Raw genomic sequence first — 12,434 nt, forward strand, 5'->3', positions numbered from 1 at the left:
AATACAATAAAAAAATAAAAAACAGTGGGAAAAAAGAAAACCTTGAGGAGAACCACAGTGAAGGAGAGATCCACTCCCATGGATGGACAGGCTGCAGATGTGTCCAGGACTAATGTGCATCCATTTGCAGATAGAGTTCAAGTCTATAGGGCCAGAGCCCACCCAACTAAGGACAGAGAGGGGCCCCACCCACGGCAGGATGGGAGCCACCCCAGCCAGATGAGAGAAGGGAGTGTCCGGGTCTACAGAACAGGATTAAGGAACAGTAGGGGATCTAATGTCCAGTCATCACCGGGGGGTCAGCGGTGAGGCATCTGAAACAGTTGCACTCCCCAGAGAGGAGTGGGACAGGGAGCAATATGTGAATAGCAATGAACGGCCTCCAGGTGAACTGTACCGTGAATGCTGTTGACAGGGAAAATAGGAGGAAACAGAGGATCGTGCTCAGGTTACCATACTTCCCCCAGCATATCTACTCCTATAGGCAGCTTAACTAAAACTGCAGGTTTTATTTATGATCCTAACTGACCTGGCTGTAAGCAAATTCAAAGAGGAAAGTTTTGTTTTCAGGGCCGCAGAGAACATTCAGGTTTTTAAAAGCAGGCTCAAGACCCATCTTTTTAGCATAGCTTTTGATTAGTATTTATCATTTTAGTTTACTTCTCTATTTATTTAGTCTTATTTAGGCTGGCTAGTGTGTTTATGTCTTACTTATGTTTTATTTACTTGTTTAGTTTTGACTTATTTTATTATTTTTAATCATTTTAGATTTGCCAGTGTTTCCTCTGAGGAGCCCTCTGCACCGGGAGCTGTGGTTGGCTGTGGCTCCTGGGCCCTGGCTCGTGGGCCCTGGAGGTTTGGTCTTGACCTCATCTCTTCTCTGGGCCCTGGGCTGGTGTCCTGTGGCTGCGGGTGACCCTGGTGCAGATGGTTCCTCTGGTGGCGCTCTCTCATCTGGTTCATCTTTATCCAGCCATCTTTAATGCATTGCATTAAACATATTTTAGATGAAACCAAAGGTATTTTAACATGTGTTGGGGTGGGGGGTGGGAGTGTGCGTTGGGGTGGGGGGTTGTTTGGTTGTGTTTATTGATGTGTTGGGGTTGGGTTGTTTGGCTGTGGGGTGGTTGGGTGGGTTTGGTGGGTGGGACTGATTTTAATGCTTTGTAAAGCACTTTGTGTTACATTCTTTTTTGTATGAAAAGCGCTTTATAAATAAAGTTTGATTTGATTTGATTTGATCCTGGTCTTAAATGTAGAGACTGTGGGAGCCTTTCAATATGGGCAGGGAGCTGATTCCATATCACAGGAGCTTGGTAAGTGAAAGCGCTCCCTCCTACTGAGCTTTTAGACACTCTAGGAACCACCAGTAGTCCAGTATTTTGAGAGCGGTGCTCTGTTTTAATGATATGGTACTATATACCATCTTGCAGATACAATGGGGCCACAGCCTTTATGGCTTTATATGTATGACTGGGGTGATGTGCTCTCTTCTCTTAGTTCCTGTTAAGAGACTGGCTACTGCATTTTGAACTAGTTTAAAGCTTTTTATAGAGTTTTTAGGGCTTATGGCTAGTACAGAGTGACAGTATTCTGGCCTTGATGTAACAAATGCATGGATATGTTTTTCAGCATTAAGATTTTTCTGATTTTGGTGATATTACACAGGTGGAAGAAGGCTGTTCTACAGGCTTGGTTTATATGTGGAGTGAATGAGAGCTCTTGGTCAAATAAGACTCCAAAGTTCCTTACAGTGGAGCTGGAGGCTACACTGACACTGTCTGGAGTGACACTCTGGTCAGATAGAGTCAGGCCTTTGGGGCCTAGAACAATGACCTTTTTTCAGGGTTAAGAAGCAGATAATTAAGTCTCCAGGTTTTTCTGTCCTTCACACAGGCACTAAGTCTGTCTACTCCATCAGTCTGGTCTGGTTTCATTGATTAGTACAGCTGTGTGTGTCATCAGCATAGCAGTGGAAGTTAATGCTGTTTTCTGATGATATTACCCAACAGTAACAGTAGTAATATAAAGTGACAGTAGTAATATAAAGTGTGAACAGGATTCATCAGTTCAAACGTTAATTCTGTATCATTAGACCTAATTTGTTCTAAACTTGAGGTTTATCTTGTTCTACTTTTTAACATTCTACAATCACAGACTTTCTTGACATTTGATCTAGCCAAACAGATCACAGCTGTGATTGTAGACCTATTCTGATAAATCAAAAAAGAAAGTAGAAACCCAGCTAGACTATCCTTTATCAAAAAAGGTAGGCTATAGTTTCATGGCCTAATTGCAAAATATAGGATAAAGGGAATGGATTTAGAAGCCTAGAAGTTTAAGATGGTTGGCTTTAGTTGGACGTAGGCTCTGGTCTACAGAACAACAAGATTAGGCTATTTAAAAAATAAAAAAAAACTATATGCATCTATATATACTATATATGCCTATATATTATATAGGCATATATTTGGGTCTCCTCGCCTGGCCCTCTCCAAATCACAGTCTTTGAGAACACATTTTGAGGTTGAGGTTAATAACTTTATAAGAATAGAATAAAGATAGCTTTCACAATGCCAAACCCATTCCAACTCCCATTCTATTAAAACGAAACTTAAGAGATCTACAAAATAGGCGGAAACGAAAGAGATCAGTAGTGTCGGTGAATGTGCCGCACAGAGGACGCGCGCTCGCGCCACTGTCCCGAGGTGAGTTTATTTATGCAAATTTATCCTCCACCTCCACCTCCACCTGTCCCAGAAAAGCTAGTGTAAAGGTTTATCTGTCAGCTACAACAAGTCAGCTCGAGCGAAGATAGCCACGTACTGCAACAGCACAGTCGGTAACATGTTTTCATCCTTACTCTTTCTTTAGCATTTTGTAAGTCGTAAACATGTTCTTTAATGAAATGAAATGCATGAACGTGATACCAGAAAGTTAGCCTGCATGTAGCGCTCATGTGACGCAGAGAGGGACTGTCAGGAGTATATCAGTACTAGATTCAGGCCTACATAAAGTAACAGGCTTATAAATGTAGCGGTATGTAGCTATTATCTGAGAGACAAACAGGAAGTGTGTTAAACTTGTTCTGTTCCGTGATTGGCTACTGGACTCGGAACGTCGCATAGAAATTTTATTAAAGTGTGATGTCTAGGTAGTTTCCCCAACGTCAACGACCACATCATAATGCCTTTAACAAGACTTTTATTGTAGATAAACGCGTGTCTTCATTAAGCTATGTTCTGATAGACCTTATGTACGCTTGATACGTAACTAAAATATCTTCAATTTCCTTTTGTTTGTCATAGTGATCATGGTGAGGAGTGAGACCTTGTTTTTTCTCTGCTTTGTTTGGCCAATGAAAGAACGAGAGCTGAAAAAAAAAAGTTATTCTCCATTTATGAAGTTATATGCGTAAACTGTGCCGACACTGATTTTCACCGGGAATGTTTGTCTACCTACAATCTTGTTTTTTGATTCAACGGCATTAGTAAAAATAAATGCATAGCTTATGAGCAAAAGTGAAAGTAAAGTTTTTACTAAGCATAATGTTTTACCTACAGATACCGTTTAGAGATGAAGTGTCCTGCCTGTAAACATCACAATTTGGAGAAGGAAGCAAACTTCTGCTGTAAATGTGGTAATAAGTTACAGTCACAACCTGCTGTCACACAAGGTAGGTGAATAATGAAGGGTCGTCAGTGGGCTTGTTGTGGAGTAATTAAAATGTGTTATACTAAACATATTTAGAGGTGAATATATCAGCTTGACAGTAAAATACAGTTTAACAATGTTCTCTACATTTTTTGTTTTATCCACAAGAGGGCAGTGTCATATCATACACACCTAGGTCCTACATCTCACTTTGCTTTTCATGGAGTGTCTCACTTATGGGCCTTGCTATGATGATCTTTTTTTGATTGATCCAGATGCTGCTGCCACTGACAGCACTGCAGAGAATAATGATAAACCACGAAAATGTCCAAATGAAGAGACAAATACTAAAAGAAAGGTAATGACAACAAACAATTTTTCTATATTATTTACTTTTTACTACTGCATTTTTCACATAGGTTGCTGTTAAGTTGAAATTTGTCTCTTGCTTGTAACATAGAGCATTTTTATGGTATTAATTTTGTGGTGTTGTGTAGAGAAAAAAAAGGAAGAAAAGCAAGAAGAAGAAAGATGACGATATGGCAACAGACCCCGAACAATCCGATTTGTCGCTTGTTCCAACTGATGACAACAAAGACACAAGACCTCAAGCAGGAGATGGGTCTGATAGTGAAAGCTCAGTATCAAACCAAGAGTTTTCATCTTTCGAAGACCAGTCCACTTCAGGAAAGCTAGCCACTAGTGACAGTACTGACGTGTTAATGAAAAGTCCAGAAAGTCCACTCCCACCAAGTGAATCTATGGAAGAAGATAAAACCGGACCAGATGGTAATAGTGCCAGTACATCTGACAACATGCAGGTTGTGTATGAAAAGGTGACTATGGTAAAAGAAAATGCCCAGGGTGAACAGACGCAAGAGAACACTCAAACCCAACCACTAACTGATGGCAAAGCTGCACCATTACCACATCCTAATTCTGATAAAAGCACCAAAGCTAATGATCAGAGCGATAACAAGACAAACAAAAAGGGTTCATCCACCTCCAATCAACCACAACAGGATCAAAGTGCAAAGGAAACTAATGCAAAACTGACTCAGGAGATTAAGCCAAAGGAGGAAAAGCAGCTCCCACCAAGTCAACCAATAGTAAAAGATAAAACCAACATGAATCAAAGTGCATCAGATGATGGTACCAATGTTGCATCTGAAGACACCCAAACTGTTAATGAGAAAACAACAGCAATTCTAAAAGGAAATTCAGAAAAACAGAGTAAAGAGGGTGACCAGACACAGAATCAGAGTAAAGGGTCTAGAGTTGATGAGAAGTCTAAAAAAGCACAGGGCAACACTCCACCCAGTCCAACCCACAATACAGCTCCAGAAGTAACACAGCCCAATCCTGATCAAGGGACCAAGTCTAATAACCAGGACAACAGGACAAACATGAAAAATGCCAGAAACAAGAATGACTCTGACTCCAATCAACAGAAACTGGACCACAATGCAAATGCAGAACCAAATGAAAAACAGACTAAACAACAAAACAAACAGGAGAAAAAGAAACCAAATCAAACGCAATCAAAAAATGCCAATCCGAATATGGTTTTTGGACCACAAGTGTACACAGAGGTATGTGACAACAGTTCTATTATGGGTATGTATATAAACAAAAAATGCGTGTGTATATATATATACACACACATACATACATACATACATACATACATACATACATACATACATACATACATACACACACAGAAATAGCTTGAATCTGACAAAAGTAATAATAAATAAAAATTCAATGAAATTTAACCAATGAAAGTCAGACATTGCTTTTCAGCCATGCTTCAACAGAATTATTAAAAATAAATAAACTCATGAAACAGGCCTGGACAAAAATTATGGTACCCTTAACTTAATATTTTGTTGCACAACCTTTTGAGGCAATCACTGCAATCAAACGATTCCTGTAACTGTCAATGAGAGTTCTGCACCTCTCAGCAGGTATTTTGGCCCACCCCTCATGAGCAAACTCCTCTAGTTCTCTCAGGTTTGAAAGGTGCCTTTTCCAGACGGCATGTTTCAGCTCCTTTCAAAGATGCTCAATAGGATTTAGGTTAGCTCATAGCCATTCTTGGGTGTTTTAGCTGTTTTGGGTCATTGTCCTGTTACAAGATCCATGACCTGCGAATGAGACCAAGCTTTCTGACACTGGCCAGCACATTTCTCTCTAGAATCCCTTGATAGTCTTGAGATTTCATTGTACCCTGCACAGATTCAAGACACCCTGTGCCAGATGCAGCAAAGCCCCAGAACATAACAGAGCCTCGTCCATGTTTCACAGTAGGGACAGTGTTCTTTTCTTGATATGCTTCATTTTTCTGGCTGTGAACATAAAACTGATGTGCCTTGGCAAAAAGTTCCATTTTTGTCTCATCTGTCCATAGGACATCCTCCCATAAGCTTTGTGGCTTCTCAACATGTAGTTTGGCAAATTCCAATCTGGCTTTTTTATTATTTGTTTTCAACAGTGGTGTCCTCCTTAGTTGTCTCCCATTAAGTCCACTTTGGCTCAAACATTGACAGATGGTGCGATCTGACACTGATGTTCCTTGAGCTTGAAGTTCACCTTTAATCTCTTTAGAAGTTTTTCTGGGCTCTTTTGTTACCATTCGTATTATCCATCTCTTTGATTTGTCATCAATTTTCCTCCTGCGGCCACGTCCAGGGAGGTTGGCTACAGTCCCATGGATCTTAAATTTCTGAATAATATGTGCAAACTGTAGGCACAGGAACATCCAGCTGCTTGGAGATGGTCTTATAACCTTTACATTTAACATGCTTATCTATAATTTTCCTTCTTATCTCCTGAGACAACTCTTTCCTTTGCTTCCTCTGGTCCATGTTGAGTGTGGTACACACCATGTCACCAAACAGCACAGTGATGACCTGTAGCTCTATATATAGGCCCACTGACTGATCTCAAGATTGTAGACACCTGTGATGCTAATTAGTGGACACACCTTGGATTAAAATGTCCCTTTGGTCACATTATTTCCAGTCTTTTCTAGAGGTACTATCATTTTTGTCCAGGCCTGTTTCATGAGTTTATTTATTTATTTTTTATAATTCTGTTGAAGCATGGTTGAAAAGTAATGTCTGACTTTCACTGGTTAAATTTCATTGATTTTTTTTTATTTATTATTACTTTTGTCAGATTCAAGTTATTTCTGTGACCATTGTGAGTTTTTCTTTCATTAACCGAAGGGTACCAACAATTTTGTCCACGTGTGTATATATATATCACCCCAATTCCAATGAGAGACGCTGTGTAAAACTTTAAAAAAATACAGAATACAATTATTTGCAAATCCTTTTCAACCTATATTGAACTGAACAAACTACAAAGACATGATATGTAATGTTCAAACTGTTATACGTTATTGTTTTTATGCAAATCTTCACTCATTTTCAATTTGATGCCTGCAGCACGTTCCAATAAAGCTGTGACAGTTCCCAAACACTTACTGAATGTTGTTAAAAGGAAAGGGGATGCAACACAGTGGTAAACATGCCCCTGTCCCAGCTACATATATATATATATATATATATATATATATATATATATATATATATATATATATATATATAAAAATCTCCTCCTCACCATCCCCTCTTTTCCACACTCGGGACCTCTACCAGAGGCCTGGGAGCTTGAGGGTTCTGCGCAATATCTTTGCTGTCCCTAGTACTGCACTTTTCTGGACTGAGATGTCTGATGTTTTTCCTGGGATCTGCTGTAGCCACTCCTCCAGTTTGGGGGTCACTGCCCCGAGTGCTCCGATGACCACGGGCACCACTGATACCTTCACCTTCCAGGCCTTCTCCAGCTCTTCTTTGAGCCCCTGGTTTTTCTCTAGTTTCTCGTGTTCCTTTTTCCTGATGTTCCCATCACTTGGTACTGTGATGTCTACCACAATGGCACAATATATCTTTTTTAAAATTTAATATATTTGTACAGGCTCGAAGTTCAGGCTCGAGTGTAGATCCACCAACTAGAGAAGCAGAAAACATGGAGCAGTTAACAGATCATCAGACATCAAAACCCTCTGACCCAAGCGAAGGCAGTAAAGACAGGAATGCTAGCGGGAGAGGATCCACAGAAGATGCTCCAATACCCAAAAAGTGATGAGAAAACAAGTTTATAAAATTAATATTTAATACAATGTGCTTTTTCATGATTTATTTTTGTTTTTAGGCCAATTGAAACCATGACTGTTCCTTCCCACAACAGACTCACAATATATTTTCATGCAATTCTCTCAAAGGATTTTGAATTTAATCCTGTTGAGGATCACATCTTTATCAGGGCTGGAAATTGTCTTGGTACTTGGAAGGAAGATCTTGCTGAGCTTTGTGTTATCAAGTATTTAATTGCTTATAGTACTATTATTATTCATTTCAATGGCAGTGGTAGGTCTGAAGTAACATGTTTGTCTTTACAGGGATCTTGAAAAGCATGGTTTTCTTGTTGCGGGCACTTTAATAGCCCCTAAATCTGACGTTTCACGTATGTCCATACCATATAAATATGTTGTTTATAAAAACAAAGAGTATGTGTATGAACACATTTACAAGTTGGATTCTCAACAAGCAAACAGATGTTTGTTTGTGAAACCACATCTCCTTAATGAAGATGGTAATGTACAGAATTCACATCTTAATTAAGGTGAATACACAAATTTGAATGTTTGTAAGTATTTATTTGCATTATAAAGGGGACTGGCATCAATATGATGACATCATTTGTGCTCCACCATCCAAGTGGAAACGCTTTAAAGACAAAATTTGGCCTGAACAAAAGAAGAGTCTTCTTAATGGCAGAAAAATCGCTGGAAACACAATGTTGGAAATGATCTTTGATCTCCTTAAAAGTTGGTCTGATAAAAATGTAAGAAGTTTTCACTCACAATTGCACCAGTTTTTTCAGATTTACTCTGAACCATTTGTATTTGAAGAACAACAAAAGAGATGGTACACTTTGGATTATGGGCCTGATGATGTAAGTTTGTTAAAAATAAACAGGAAAACATTGTAAACATTGTATTTGGGCTGTGAATTTACTAACCCTGGTTTAAAATTTCAGGTTAAGGAATTGCTCAAGGAATTTATGCTGAACAATGTAGTTCCCCAGTTACAAAACGATGTGAAAAAAGATTCCAAAATACAAGACTCCTTAAAGTCGGCTGTTATTATGGTCTATGTGCATAAGGAGTTTGATATAAAACTGAAAAACAATGAACTATGTCGTCTCTGTCATCAACTGTGTCTCCCTAATTTAAACAAAGAGGATTTTCTTCAGTATTGGACCACATTTTCCCAAGACTTTTGCTTTTTTAAAAAGTGAGTGCAAATTTGTTATGGTCCAATTTTTGTTACGCAACTCTTAACAGTTTAAATTATTTCAATTTTATAGGCTTCCAGATATGTTATTATCATTGATAAATGATGTGAAAAAAGAACAAATGCCCCATTGGATTCTAGTGTTACCAATGCTCCACTTGCTTAAAGGAGCAACTAAGCCATTTGAGAATAAATTGTCTCAAAACTTGAATCATGTACCATCATGGACAGGCTTGGATGGCATTGATGGTTTGAAAGACCTTATGAACATGAACAGTCAACAGAGAAAGTGTGTCTTTGCTCTAATATATATATCATTGTCCATGTGACACTTTTATCGTACTCATTGTTATTATTATTATTTATTTTTTATTAGAGCAATACAAAATCTTATGAGGGACCATTGCCATCTGTTAGAGGTGGATACACTTTTGGTGCGATCTTTCCTATATCTGATGTCACTTGATGAAACTTTGGAGTGCATCAACTTTGTGAAACCTGACCTACTGGTTTTGCTTCAGCTTTATATTGTCAAAGGTTCACAGGATATTTCATTCACAAATTTTGAGGTCAGTGGGACATTTAAGTTAACTTCTAACTTCTAATTTTAGGAAGAATTCAAGCCCTTTGCTGACAAGTTATCTTGTAATCTTTTGCAGACTTTGAGCGCTATAATAACATGTATCACACAAAATCTTATTGAAGAAAAATACAGGTAACATGTCTGTTAATATAATACAAGTTTACTTCCCCCAAAACTACACACTAACAATACTGCTATTTTTCTAGTCTCTTTTCTGAGGATTATGGGAGAGAATGTATGAAAACTGCAGTAAAAATGCTGGATCAGATTTGCAAAGCAGTCAAACCAACAACATATGGCCTAAAAAACACAGATATTGTTGTTGCTTGCATGAATCTGATGGCTTCAGTATTTGACTTTGTTTTCTCTAACCTCCCACAGGTATGATATGTCTCATAGAGTCTGTATAGTCATATGGATTTGATAATGGGGAAAATATTGTTTGGCTACTTATATATTTTATTTACAGAATCTATAATAATATAAACATTAACATTTTAGGAGACGAAAGCAGAGGAGAAAGACCAGCAAATGAGAGACTTGGTATTCTCTGCTCTGAAGATCACAAGAGACTGGATCAGTCGTTCCTTCAGTAACAGCCTACTAAACAGAGGAATTTTCTCTCTCTATCAAGTGAAGGGGTCGAGAGAGATTGAAGTAAACCACTGTTTTTAAAAAAGCTTTGCACAGCCTTCAAAAATGCAAACTACTGACGAACTTACCAGTCTATGTTTTTTATTTTTTAGATGTGGAATAACATAATCTCCATCCAGTTCAAAGATGATTGTTGTACTACAGAGTGGAGAGAAAGGTTGTTAAAAGATTTTGAAGACCAATATAAAAAGGTATCTGAAACATCTTGTTTTAATGTGTTAGTGTTGTACTTGTGTCACTTTCTCACACGTCATTTTGTCATTGTAGGCATCTCCTTTAGATCAGGTTGAATACTACTGCATAAACATAGATGAGTTGTTCCATTCATATTCATATGTTGCTACAAATATAGAAAAGTGTGCACTGGATGCTGTTACTCATTTGTGCCAGGTAGGACATCATAACTTAAGAGAGAAAAAAAAAAAACATTTAAAAATAACATGCTTTTCTCTCTTCCACAGCACAAATCAGAGGGCAAGCTGTTTGAGAGGGTTACAATCAGTATGAAATTCAGCAGACTGATCACTGCTATAATTGAGAAATCATGGCCGTCTAATTCTCAAGGAAAAGATATGGAAGAAGTGATCCTTAAACACCTCCTCTCATGGAGTGCTGCCAAAAACATTTTTCACCTTTATGGTAACATACCAAAATATCAGTTTGAAATAATAGATGAATTAGTGTTTCTGTTGTAATAACTCAAACACTAACGCATCTGCAAAATACCACCCTCTGGTGGCAGTTATATCTGTTACTTTCTATTTACTGAGAATTTAAGAAAACCACAGAATTATTTGTTAATACCAACTCTTGTGTTTTATAGTTGCTGAGGGGGGAATGACTGGAAATCTTTCAGTGGAAGCAAATGAAAAAATTGCTGTGGCCATTTCATTATTTTCTGCTGTTGTAAATCAGTTGGTCATTGGAAACATTAAGATTAGCTTGCTCAAAATAATTCTGGAAAACAACACTACATTCTTAGATTTGATAAAGATAGGTAAATTAATTGTTGTTTCCTTTTTTCTATTTTTATTTATAATTTGTATTATTTATTTATTTATTTATTTTTTAAAGACCGCCTTTCTGAGAAGCAACAATACAGAGATACAGCTAAAATGAAAAGGCTTTTGCAGCAGAGGCAATGTGAAGTTAGAGCTGTGTACCATGAGAAACACCTGGTGGATATTTTGATAAGAATGGGCCACAAACTTGAGGAATTTATGACAGGTAAGTGAGAAAACGTGTGTCTGTCTTCTGTGTCATTTTCATTGCTCAATGTTTAACTGTTGGCAGTGGACGTTGCTGACATCGGGAAAAAACATCAGGTCAACATTGAAGAAATGCCTTTAAATCATTTTATGGAGGTTCATCTCTTTGATCAAATATCCTCGGACAAGGCTGGAGCTGACACCTACTTTCAATTGGATGAATGTGTCAGAGACATGGCAGAGAAAATGCACACATTTGGAGACAGTCATATCTTCCAAGTGTGTTGGGATGAACATGTGACAGCTTTTGTGGAGGAGGAAAGTTCTGACAATGAAGAAGAGGAAGATGTTTCTCTGAAAAGAATATATGAAAATATTTTTTTGGTTTGTTTTAATCAATACAAGAAAATCTATTGTTCTCTTAAGGATGGCAGTATTAGACTTGAGAAGGTCAATAACCTCTTCAGAGATTACAAGGGAAATTATGAAAAATTGTCACAGGACCTGGAGATCATGTGTGGTCTTGATCGCTATGATGACAAACAGTGGGTTCACATTCGTGTTCAACAGATTGAACAGTTCCATGAGCTTCACCTGGCTGTGGCTTCAGCAGAGATCATCATGACAGTGAAAAATAGCCTTGGTCTCCAGGGCGACTTCAGCGCTCTGGAGAACCTCATAAATGTTGTAAGTACTTGAGTACGTAAATGATTTTGTAAAACATTTGTAAATGTTTGTTTTATCATTAGAACATTGTTGTTGTTTTTTTGGTCTATTTGCTTTCAGAATCCATCAAACTTGAAAACAGTGCGGCTTAAGCAAATTGACAATAATTTGATTCAAGCGAAAAAGGATCTGGTGGATATAACTGAAGTCCGCAAAAACTGTTTGCATGAACTGGGACTTTGGAGGAACTTTGTCCACTGGGTCAAAGAGGCCCTTGAAGGTAAAAAATACTAATACTAA

General features: G+C 38.0%; 1 protein-coding gene across 1 annotated transcript in view; it reads left to right on the forward strand.

Moving 5' to 3' along the window:
* The first annotated feature begins 2,747 nt into the window (after positions 1 to 2,747).
* LOC117374319 (E3 ubiquitin-protein ligase rnf213-alpha-like) overlaps positions 2,748 to 12,434 on the forward strand; it is a 28,844-nt gene continuing 19,157 nt past the window's right edge. The window contains 21 exon segments of the mRNA XM_055223515.1: positions 2,748 to 2,842; positions 3,564 to 3,675; positions 3,923 to 4,012; positions 4,152 to 5,246; positions 7,642 to 7,805; positions 7,879 to 8,046; positions 8,126 to 8,319; positions 8,399 to 8,682; positions 8,767 to 9,023; positions 9,097 to 9,312; positions 9,400 to 9,592; positions 9,683 to 9,738; positions 9,813 to 9,987; positions 10,108 to 10,263; positions 10,353 to 10,451; positions 10,528 to 10,650; positions 10,722 to 10,899; positions 11,084 to 11,257; positions 11,335 to 11,487; positions 11,554 to 12,155; positions 12,255 to 12,414. Of these exon segments, the coding sequence (XP_055079490.1) occupies positions 3,577 to 3,675; positions 3,923 to 4,012; positions 4,152 to 5,246; positions 7,642 to 7,805; positions 7,879 to 8,046; positions 8,126 to 8,319; positions 8,399 to 8,682; positions 8,767 to 9,023; positions 9,097 to 9,312; positions 9,400 to 9,592; positions 9,683 to 9,738; positions 9,813 to 9,987; positions 10,108 to 10,263; positions 10,353 to 10,451; positions 10,528 to 10,650; positions 10,722 to 10,899; positions 11,084 to 11,257; positions 11,335 to 11,487; positions 11,554 to 12,155; positions 12,255 to 12,414 (4,636 nt within the window). The 5' untranslated portion in view covers positions 2,748 to 2,842; positions 3,564 to 3,576.

This window comes from Periophthalmus magnuspinnatus, chromosome 8, assembly GCF_009829125.3.
Source record: "Periophthalmus magnuspinnatus isolate fPerMag1 chromosome 8, fPerMag1.2.pri, whole genome shotgun sequence".
NCBI lineage: Eukaryota > Metazoa > Chordata > Actinopteri > Gobiiformes > Gobiidae > Periophthalmus > Periophthalmus magnuspinnatus.